The sequence below is a fragment of the Anolis sagrei genome, chromosome 2 (genome assembly GCF_037176765.1).
Source record: "Anolis sagrei isolate rAnoSag1 chromosome 2, rAnoSag1.mat, whole genome shotgun sequence".
Taxonomy (NCBI): Eukaryota; Metazoa; Chordata; class Lepidosauria; order Squamata; family Dactyloidae; genus Anolis; species Anolis sagrei.
The window spans coordinates 9183168-9194395 of NC_090022.1; the positions used below are offsets into that span (position 1 = coordinate 9183168).

At 46.1% G+C, this 11228-nt stretch overlaps 1 protein-coding gene across 1 annotated transcript in view; it reads right to left on the reverse strand.

Annotated features, from left to right (window-relative positions):
- LOC132765777 (zinc finger protein 420-like) overlaps positions 1–7533 on the reverse strand; it is a 34134-nt gene extending 26601 nt beyond the window's left edge. Inside the window, exons 1-4 of the mRNA XM_067463619.1 lie at positions 7359–7533; positions 4016–4549; positions 1821–1937; positions 883–1006 (exon numbers count right to left, since the gene is read on the reverse strand). Of these exons, the coding sequence (XP_067319720.1) occupies positions 883–1006; positions 1821–1937; positions 4016–4549; positions 7359–7460 (877 nt within the window). The 5' untranslated portion in view covers positions 7461–7533. The remainder of the gene's footprint in view (positions 1–882; positions 1007–1820; positions 1938–4015; positions 4550–7358) is intronic.
- Positions 7534–11228: the final 3695 nt, after the last annotated feature.

Sequence of the window (11228 nt, forward strand, 5' to 3'; positions counted from 1 at the left end):
AGACTAGGACGCAATGGAGCAATGGCTTCAAACTACAAGAAAGGAGATTCCACCTGAACATGAGGAAGAACTTCTTGACTGTGTGATCCATTCAGCAGTGGAACTCTCTGCCCCGGAGTGTGGTGGAGGCTCCTTCTTTGGAAGCTTTTAAACAGAGGCTGGATGGCCATCTGTCAGGGGTGATTTGAATGCAATATTCCTGCTTCTTGGCAGAATGGGGTTGGACTGGATGGCCCATGAGGTCTCTTCCAACTCTATGATTCTATGATTCTAACTGTATTAGGAAGGTTGAGAACCACTGGCCTACTGGCTGTTAGGAATTATGACAGTTGAAATCCAAAACACCTGGAGGGCCAAAGTTTGCCCAGGCCTGATGAAAATGCACATACTGAGCTCTTCTATGACTCAGGTCTTGCAATCAATCTCCAGCTAAAACAGCATTTTTCAACGTGGGGGGATCATGAGGGGGTTTCAGAGGGGCCACCCACACAGAACCCCCATGCCTTGAAGGGACTTGCTAGCGTGAGCCTCCCTCCAGCCTTGCATGCTCTCCCTCACCCACACATGTGCACCATGCTGCCATGCGGCAAGCATGCCTGCTCTCCCCTCCCCACTCAGAGTCTCAGAAACAGCCCTCCCCTTGGCTGAGACACCAGCCAGTCACAGCGGAGGAGGGCTTTTGGTGGGAGGATTTGCCATCTCTTTCCAAAAAGGAAGAGAAAGACAGGTGGAGAGATCTCAGCTTTCTCTGACAAAGTGGTTCTAAAACCATAAGAAATATATGTTTTCTGATCCCGATCCCCAGGTTGAGAAACACTGGTCTATCTTTTGTAAACAATGCCAGTTTGCAAGCTTCCAAAGTAAAACATAGGGGAATATTACCTAGGGAGGCTGTGTTCCTCCATTTTTCTTCCATGACTTCTCCATGGTGTGCCCCTTGGTCCAGATCCAAGTGGCCCCATTCCTCCACATTTCCTCCACTTTCCTCCTTGCATGGCCTCAGGTCCTAAAGGAGAGGAAAACAACACTCATACACAATGGTTCCGTATAACCCTTGGGAGCCCATCTTTCATTGACTATAATGCAGGCAAGGGCAAATTTGGACCCTCCAAGTGTTTTGGATTTCAACTCCTGGTAGGCTGTTAAGAATTGCGAGAGTTGAAGTCCAAAACACCTGGAGGGCGCAAGTTTGCCCATGTCTGGCATTTCGTCCTGTTGAAACAAACAGCATTCACAGTACAGTAATCCCTCACTACTTCGTGGTTCGCTTTTTGCGGAGTCGCTGTTTCACGGTTTTTTCTTTCTGAGGCCAACGAGTGTTTATTGAATGGACCCGCAGCAGAGGCAGATAAGGAAGCATGAGGGCTAGACTGAATGCTTCTTATATATGCCAAATGGAAGTGTAGCGCTTTCCAAAAGTTGCTGCTCAACTAAAGTGACTGAAGGTTTTCGTTTATAAGGTAAAGGACATTAAGTCCAGTCGTGTCCAACTTCAGGGGTTGGGGCTCATCTCCGAGGATTACGTGAACAACACGTTCAAAGAGAGTAATGTAGTGTGTAAATGTGTGGGGAGGGTTTATAAAGACATAAAATAATGTATAACTACTAAAATAATATATAAATTTAAAAATAAATATAGCGTCTCTACTTTGTGGATTTTCACTTTTTGTGGGTGGTCATGGAACCCGTGACAAGTGAGGGAACACTGTATCTTTTATTGACAGATTAAATAGAAAGAAAGAGACAGATTTGTGGGGTGGGGGAGTGCAAAAGTCATTCAGCTTCCTTCTCTTTCAACCCACTGAATTTACTTCTCCTACCTGATCCATTGGTTCAGAAGCTATTTTTGATCCACTGCTACAAAGGGGCGATATCATCGGCATACATTGAAGCTTCTCTGGCTCTGGGAGATCGGTAGACACAAATGTGTCTGGCTCCTGAGAAGACCAATGAGCATCACAACAAGAGAGAAAGAGAGAATGATTAGAACAGGGACGGTCACAAGACATAGGGTTGGTGGGCTATTCCCCCTCACGTGTGTGAAGAGGCGGCCCTAGATAATTTTCAATGGTAAGCAAACAGTATTTTGGCACCCCCCCCCCCCCAAACCAATCACTGATATATATTTTCTGTTCGTTATGGGAGTTCTGTGTGCCATATTTGGTTCAATTCCATCATTGGTGGAGTTCACAATGCTCTTTGATTTTAGGTGAACTATACATCCCAATAACTACAACTCGCATATGTCTATTTTCCCCCAAGAGCACCTCAAGAGCACCCGTGGGCAAAATCAACTATACTGCAAATGCTTACTTTGCGTAATGGGTTGAGCTGCCCCTGCGTGTATGTATGTGTGTGGTCAATGGTACAGAGCTGGGAGAGGACCGTGGAAGGCGATGCAGTTGCCCTCCCCCCACATTTTGATTTTTGTAGATTTGACTATTCATGGATTTGATTTTAAATGTTCATTATCCCATGAAACATCCAAAGTACAACAATCTCAGTACAGTATAGTCATCCTGGCTTCTAGAGAGAATTCATATTTGATTTGCTTTAAGAACCATTCATCTATATAAATAGTGTAATGTAGGTTCTTGTGGGTTTTTTTCGGGCTATATGGCCATGTTCTAGAGGCATTTCTCCTGACGTTTCGCCTGCATCTATGGCAAGCATCCTCAGAGGTAGTGAGGTGTAATGTAGTTTAAGGGATTAACATAACTCAAAAACCACTGGACGAATTGACATCAAATTTGGACACAATACACGTATCAGGCCAACATGTGATCATCACTCATAAAAACACTGAAAAATATAGCAGAAGAGATTTAAAAAGCCCAAAAAACCCAAAAATCACATTACAACACACACACACATATATATGCAAACACAGAATAAAAACACAGTGGGCAGGCCAAATGCACAGGATAAAATTGATAAAACCCTGGGTGAGATAAGTAAATGGAGCAATGTGCATCTGAGGGGAGAACTCAGAAGGGCAAACAATGTGGTTGACCTTCACTAATGGACAAGAGAAAGTGCATCCAGAGGACAGATCTGCACTGGAATGGACATGGTATGGGGATATGTATTCATTCATCAAAAGCACACCGGAAGAGCCAGGTTTTTAGGCCTTTCTTAAAGGCTGCCAGAGTAGGGGCTTGCCTAATCTCACTGGCCACCGACTTCCAAAGCCGAGGTGCCACAACGGAGGAGGCCCTCTCCCTCGTCCCCACAAGCCGCACTTGTGATGGAGGTGGGAGCAAGAGGAGCGCCTCCCCAGAGGATCCAATAGATCGTGCAGGTTCGTAGAAGGAAATGCGGTCATGAAGGTAGCCCAAAAGATTGCATCATCCCCTTGCCGTTGGAGTTCAGCCTGTGATTGTGTTTCAGGATCAGGGTGCTTTGGACGTGGGGAATGATGTTAATGAGGTTCCAGAAGAATTTCAAGATGGCAATGGTTTGGTCAGTGATATTGATGCAGACACAGAATGACCAGGAGATTCCTGTAGTTTCCCATGAGAATGTCCCTGAGGGGTGTGGGGATAATGGCATGCTTTCTGAATTGTTACCAGAGAGTTCTCATGAGAGAGAACATAAAAATAGCTTGGCACTTGGCCCAGCTGCAAAAATTAATGAACAAGTAGATAACGAGCCAAGAGATAGACGAGAAGAGATTAGTCAAAACAGGAGAGCTGAGCAATGGCTTCGGTGCTCTGCCAGGCTTCGACAGAAAACAATGACAAAGCCTCAAGTAAAGAGAAACCAATTTCTGACCGCTAGTGACCTAGCTAACGAGGGAATAAAAGTCTCAAGTTTGGGATGTGTAGTCAGATGAAGCATCGTTTACAATCACGCCAAGTTCTTGTCCTTGTTCATGGAAGCCTTGCTTTAAAGATTAGATGTGATCTCTTCCAACTCTATGATTCTATCATGTGCATAAACAACACATGAATCACAGAGAATATTCAGCAACTCCAAAATTCCCCATGCACCTCCCAAGATGAGATGCTCTCACCTGCTTTACTCTCTTTTCCAGTTCCTGCTTCTTCTCCTCTGCCTGACTCAGGAGGAAACGTTCTGCCAGGGCCACGGCCTGGGAACTGGTTTCTGCTCCACTTTCTCTCACCCAGTTCTCCATTTCTTGGGGGAGGATGGCTAGGAACTGTTCCAAGATCACCAAATCCAAAATGTGGTTTTTTGTGTGTCGCTCCGGCTTCAGCCACTGGCGGCAGAGAACGTGGAGTCGGCTGCAGACCTCTCTTGGTCCCTCGGCCTCCTGGTAACGGAACTGCCTGAAACGCTGACGCTGAATATCTGCAGAACCTGTGTTGTCATCCGGGGCTTTTGGCACTGTTCTTTCCCAGAATTCCCTGCTACTCCCAACCTGAATGATACGGAGCCCTATGCCGACATCAGAGGAAACCTTGTCGTTTTGCTCCATCTTTAATCCACAATCCAACGTTGCCTCCAACATGGCCACAGGATCGTTTTCCTTTCTTTGGACAGATTCTCCAGCAGCAGCAACTTGCCAGAGTGAGGACACCATGCACTGCAAAGAAAAGAAAAAAGGGATTCTTGTTAATACTGTACAGTTTGTGGGATAATGTAAAATAAACCCCATGTAGTTCACATCTGATCAGCTCACACGCTGTCTTGCCAGAGAAAGAAAATATGCCATGCAGATGAACAATAAAGAACAAGTACTGTATATACTCAAGTATAAGCCTAGTTTTTCAGCCCCTTTTTTAGGCTGAAAAAGCTCCCCTCAGCTTATACTTGAGTCAAGGTTATTTATTATTTTGCTCTGTTGTATGTATTATTTTTATTACAGTTATTTTTTTACATTATTATTATTATTATTATTATTATTATTATTATTATTATTCTCTTGAATTGTGGTGCCCAGAATTGGACACAATATTCCAGGTGTGGTCTAACCAAAGCAGAATAGAGGGGTAGCATGACTTCCCTAGATCTAGACACTATGCTCCTCTTGATGCAGGCCAAAATCCCATTGGCTTTTTTTGCCGCCACATCACATTGTTGGCTCATGTTTAACTTGTTGTCCACGAGGACTCCAAGATCTTTTTCACACGTACTGCTCTCGAGCCAGGCATTGTCCCCCATTCTGTAGCTTTGCATTTTGTTTTTCTGGCCATCTGTCAGGGGTGATTTGAATTCAATATTCCTGCTTCTTGGCAGGGGGTTGGACTGGATGGCCCATGAGGTCTCTTCCAACTCTTTGATTCTATGATTCTATATAGCCTGAAAAAACCTATAACTACCCAGTGATTCCGGCCATGAAAACCTTTGACAACAAAAATAAGGTTATGGTTGGGGGTCACCACAACATGAAGAACTGGATTAAGGGGTCTCGGCATTAGCAAGGGCGAGAAACACCGTTGTAAGCTATGCTTCAGAGGAATGGAATGGAAAACTCCCCCTCTTCCTCGATGAAATCCATGGGATCACCATAAGTAGACAGCTAATAAAAGTGGTTTATCAATTAGGCAAATTATATATTTCTATTAGAATTTGATAATGGAGAAAGGCAGGGAGTTTCAGAAAAACATCTACTTCTGCTTCATTGACTATTCTAAAGCCTTTGACTGTGTGGATCATAATAAATTGTGGCAAGTTCTTGGTGGGATGGGCATCCCAAGCCCCCTTCCCTCTCTCCTGAGGAATCTGTACAAGGACCAAGTAGCAACAGTCAGAACTGACCACGGAACAACAGACTGGTTCAAGATTGGGAAAGGCGTACGGCAAGGCTGCATCCTCTCACCCAACCTTTTTAACTTGTATGCAGAACACATCATGCGAGGATGTGCGGGGCTGGATGAATGCAAAGCTGGGGTGAAAATTGCTGGAAGAAACATTAACAACCTCAGATATGCAGATGACACCACTCTGATGGCCGAAAGCGAGGAGGAGCTGAGGAGCCTTCTAATCAAGGTGAAAGAAGAAAGCGCAAAAGTCGGGTTGCAGCTAAACATCAAAAAAACCAAGATTATGGCAACAAGAATGATTGACAACTGGAAAATAGAGGGAGAAACCGTGGAGGCCGTGACAGACTTTGTATTTCTAGGTGCAAAGATTACTGCAGATGCAGACTGTAGCCAGGAAATCAGAAGACGCTTCCTTCTTGGGAGGAGAGCAATGTCCAGTCTCAATAAAATAGTAAAGAGTAGAGACATCAGACTGGCAACAAAGATCCATTGCCTAGTCAAAGCCATGGTATTCCCCGTAGTAACCTACGGATGTGAGAGCTGGACCTTAGGGAAGGCTGAGCGAAGGAAGATCGATGCTTTTGAGCTGTGGTGTTGGAGGAAAGTGCTGAGAGTGCCTTGGACTGCGAGAAGATCCAACCAGTCCATCCTCCAGGAAATAAAGCCCGACTGCTCATTGGAGGGAAGGAGACTAGAGACAAAGTTGAAGTCCTTTGGCCACATCATGAGGAGACAGGAAAGCCTGGAGAAGGGAATGATGCTGGGGAAAGTGGAAGGTAAAAGGAAGAGGAGCCGACCAAGGGCAAGATGGATGGATCATAGAATCATAGAATCATAGAATCATAGAATCAAAGAGTTGGAAGAGACCTCATGGGCCATCCAGTCCAACCCCCTGCCAAGAAGCAGGAATATTGCATTCAAATCACCCCTGACAAGTGGCCATCCAGCCTCTGCTTAAAAGCTTCCAAAGAAGGAGCCTCCACCACACTCCGGGGCAGAGAGTTCCACTGCTGAACGGCTCTCACAGTCAGGAAGTTCTTCCTCATGTTCAGATGGAATCTCCTCTCTTGTAGTTTGAAGCCATTGTTCCGCGTCCTAGTCTCCAAGGAAGCAGAAGATAAGCTTGCTCCCTCCTCCCTGTGGCTTCCTCTCACATATTTATACATGGCTATCATATCTCCTCTCAGCCTCCTCTTCTTCAGGCTAAACATGCCCAGCTCCTTAAGCCGCTCCTCATAGGGCTTGTTCTCCAGACCCTTGATCATTTTAGTCGCCCTCCTCTGGACACATTCCAGCTTGTCAATATCTCTCTTGAATTGTGGTGCCCAGAATTGGACACAATATTCCAGATGTGTCCACTTCATGGATGGCATCCTTGAAGTGACTGGACTGACCTTGAAGGAGCTGGGGGTGGTGACGGCCGACAGGGAGCTCTGGCGTGGGCTGGTCCATGAGGTCACGAAGAGTCGGAGACGACTGAACGAATGAACATTAGAATTTGAAAGCAGGTCGACCCCCTTACAAGGAGCCCTCTCCAGTTTTCATTGTGGCAACCCTGGGACTCTCAACCCCTTCCCATGGCCACTTTTCCCAGCAGGTCTGTTGTGGTTCCCCCCAAATGCAACTCACCTGCTGTAACTGCAAAGAGGGAGACACACACCCAAGGGAAGGCAGAGCAGAAAGGGTTAAGCAGCTCTCCTCCTCCTCCTCCTCCTCTTTCTCCCTTTCCATCAGCCTCTGTCTCTGGAAGAGGATGGGCTACTATGTATCCACAAGCAGGCCTCCCTCTTCCTCCTTGTTTCCTATATCTCTAGGAAAGCCTTTCCTCTCTCATCTTAACCCTTGGAAGGCCATGTTGGGAAAAAGGCTGTCCAGGAACGTAGAGCCACTGCCATAGTAAATATACTAGGCATGGGCCAACTTGGGCCCTCCATGCGTTTTGGACTTTGACTCCCAGCATTCCTAACAACCTCAGACCCCATCCTTTTCCCCCTCAGCAAGCAATGCAGTAACAAATCACCACCCATTGTTTTACATTATCCTCCCTCCCCTCCCCAGGGTACAGATGCTTGCAGACACTGATGCCTTGAGTTACGAGTTCAACGTATCCAGTGACCATGCTCTTAATTCAAATCACTCTTATCTCAAAGCAAAATTTCCTCTTTTCCATGTCAGAAGCTTAAGAAATGGGGCTACAAAGTGGAATCCACGACATGTGAGTGTGGAGAAGAGCAAGCTACAGACCACCTAGAATCATAGAATCAAAGAGTTGGAAGAGACCTCATGGGCCATCCAGTCCAACCCCATTCTGCCAAGAAGCAGGAATATTGCATTCAAATCACCCCTGACAGATGGCCATCCAGCCTCTGTTTAAAAGTTTCCAAAGAAGGAGCCTCCACCACACCCCGGAGCAGAGAGTTCCACTGCTGAACGGCTCTCACAGCCAGGAAGTTCTTCCTCATGTTCAGATGGAATCTCCTCTCTTATTTATTATTTATTTATTTATTATTTCGAGGTTTTATATACCGACCCTCTCACCTTCAAAGAGGGATTCGGACCGGTTCACAACATGTGTTAACATACAAAAAATATACAATAACAACACAATGCCACTTCATTACACGGTTAAAATATCAACACCATACACATTAAAAAATTATCATCACAGTTAAAAGAGCCAACTCGTCCAACACCATCACAATCCCATTCATCATCCTCCTTTCATGTGGGCAAAGAATTAAATCAGTTGTCAAATGCCGCGTTCCACACCAGGTCTTTGTTAGTTTCCTGAACGTCATGAAGGAGGGGGCAGTTCTGATTTCTAATGGCAGGGAGTTCCAAAGTCGAGGGGCCACCATCGAGAAGGCCCTGTCCCTCGTCCCCACCAGCCGTGCTTGTGCAGGCGGAGGGACCGAGAGCAGGGCCCCTCCAGACGATCTTAGTGGTCTTGATGGTTCGTAGGGGAGAATACGTTCGGAGAGATAAACAGTATGAAGCCATTGTAGTTTGAAGCCATTGTTCCCTTGCGTCCTAGTCTCCAGGGAAGCAGAAAACAAGCTTGCTCCCTCCTCCTCCCTGTGGCTTCCTCTCACATATTTATACATGGCTATCATATCTCCTCTCAGCCTTCTCTCCTTCAGGCTAAACATGCCCAGCTCCTTAAGCTGCTCCTCATAGGGCTTGTTCTCCAGACCCTTGATCATTTTAGTCGCCCTCCTCTGGACACATTCCAGCTTGTCAATATCTCTCTTGAATTGTGGTGCCCAGAATTGGACACAATATTCCAGGTGTGGTCTAACCAAAGTAGAATAGAGGGGTAGCATTACTTCCCTAGATCTAGACACTATGCTCCTATTGATGCAGGCCAAAATCCCATTGGCTTTCTTTGCCGCCACATCACATTGTTGGCTCATGTTTCACTTGTTGTCCACGAGGACTCCAAGATCTTTTTCACACGTACTGCTCTCGAGCCAGGCATCGTCCCCCATTCTGTATCTTTGCATTTCGTTTTTCCTGCCAAAGTGGAGTATCTTGCATTTGTCACTGTTGAACTTCACTGTTGAACCTGCTGCAATGCACCCTGAGCCCTGCCACATGCACAATGGAGGACCTTCTTGCAGCAACACCAGAGGCACTCCAAGCGGCCAGATACTGGTCAAAGGTCATGTAATCAACTACCAAGCTTGCAAACTTTGTGTTTTGTTTGTTTGTTTGTTAAAAATGCAATACAACTGTTTGGTTGCTCCTGACACAATAAATAAATAAATGTCAGAAGTGGCTTGAGAAACTGCAAGTCACTTCTGGTGTGAGAGAGTTCGCTGTCTGCAAGGATGTTGCCCAGGGGATGCTCGGATGTTTTGCCATCCTGTGGGAGGCTTCTCTCATGTCCCCACAAGGGAATCTAGAAATAATATCATAGGAAAGCTGACAGGCACAACCTGGGGATCACATCTAGAATAGACTACTGCAACGCACTCTACATGGGGTTGCCTTTGAAGACTGCTTGGAAGCTTCAAATAGTCCAACGAGAGGCAGTCAGGTTAATAACTGGGATGGCATACAGGGAGCATACAACTCCCATGTTACGCCAGCTCCACTGGCTGCCAGTTTGCTACTGGGCACAATTCAAAGTGCTGGCTTTGGCCTATAAAGCCCTAAATGGGTCCGGCCCAAATTACCTGTCCAAACGCATCTCCTCTATGTACCATTGCGGAGATTAAGATCCTCCGGGGAGGCCCTGCTTTCCGTCCCGCCATTGTCACAGGCGCGATTGGTGGGGACGAAAGACAGGGCCTTCTTGGTGATTGCTCCCCGGCTATGGAACTCCCTTCCTGGTGAGATCAGGTCGGCCCCCTCTCTCCTGTCCTTTAGAAGGATGGTCAAAACTTGGCTGTGGGACCAAGCTTTCGGGACAGGGCAATGAAGCAACAATGGGAAAGATGACAGGGCCAATTGGATTTGAATACGCATGCCCAGAGTGGAACACATCTCACCACACTAAAACAGTGGATGAGGCTCTTAATGAGACATGCCGCATTATCACGGGGTGTCTACGTCCCACACCACTGGAGAAATTACAGTGGTCCCTCACTTATCGCGGATGTTACTGGTGGAGAGACATTGGAAAAATAGATATTTATTTATGCATATATTGTATGTACTTTACAAGAACTGAAATGTACAGAAAAATCAGGTTCTCTCTGTGTAAGAAAGCCAGCAGGACAGAGAAGGAATGTTGAAAGAGGGAAGAGAAGGGGGGCCTGTTATCTATACATTCCAGAGAGACTGGTACAACATAGCTCAGTGTCTTCCTTCTAAGTAACGAGCCTATTCCCCTCCCTCCTGACAGGTCAAAGTAGACCCCTTGATTGATGAGTGTAAGCTGTAAGCTGCTCTCAGAAAAAAAAATATAGAGACATGCCTCTTGCATGTTGGAAGATAGAATTTGATATTTCTATGATACTAAATTGATGCAGTCAATATTTATTTGTCGTGTCAGGCCAACCAGTCAATTATATTACATTTCTAACAGAACAAAGCAAACAGACAGACAAAATTTAAAAAAATGTGAGTTTGGTAGTTGATTAAATGTCCTTTGACCAGTAGCTGGCCACTTGGAGTGCTTCTGGTGTTGCTGCAAGAAGGTCCTCCATTGTGCATGTGGCAGGGCTCAGGTTGCATTGCAGCAGGTGGTCAGTGGTTTGCTCCTCTCCACACTCGCATGTCATGGATTCCACTTTGTAGCCCCATTTCTTGAGGTTGGCTCTGCATCTCGTGGTGCCAGAGCGCAGTCTCTTCAGTGCCTTCCAAGTCGCCCAGTCCTCTGTGTGCCCAGGGGGGAGTATCTCATTTGGTATCAGCCATTGGTTGAGGTTCTGGGTTTGAGCCTGCCACTTTTGGACTCTCGCTTGCTGAGGTGTTCCAGCAAGTGTCTCTGTAGATCTTAGAAAACTATGTCTAGATTCAAGTCGTTGACGTGCTGGCTGATACCCAAACAGG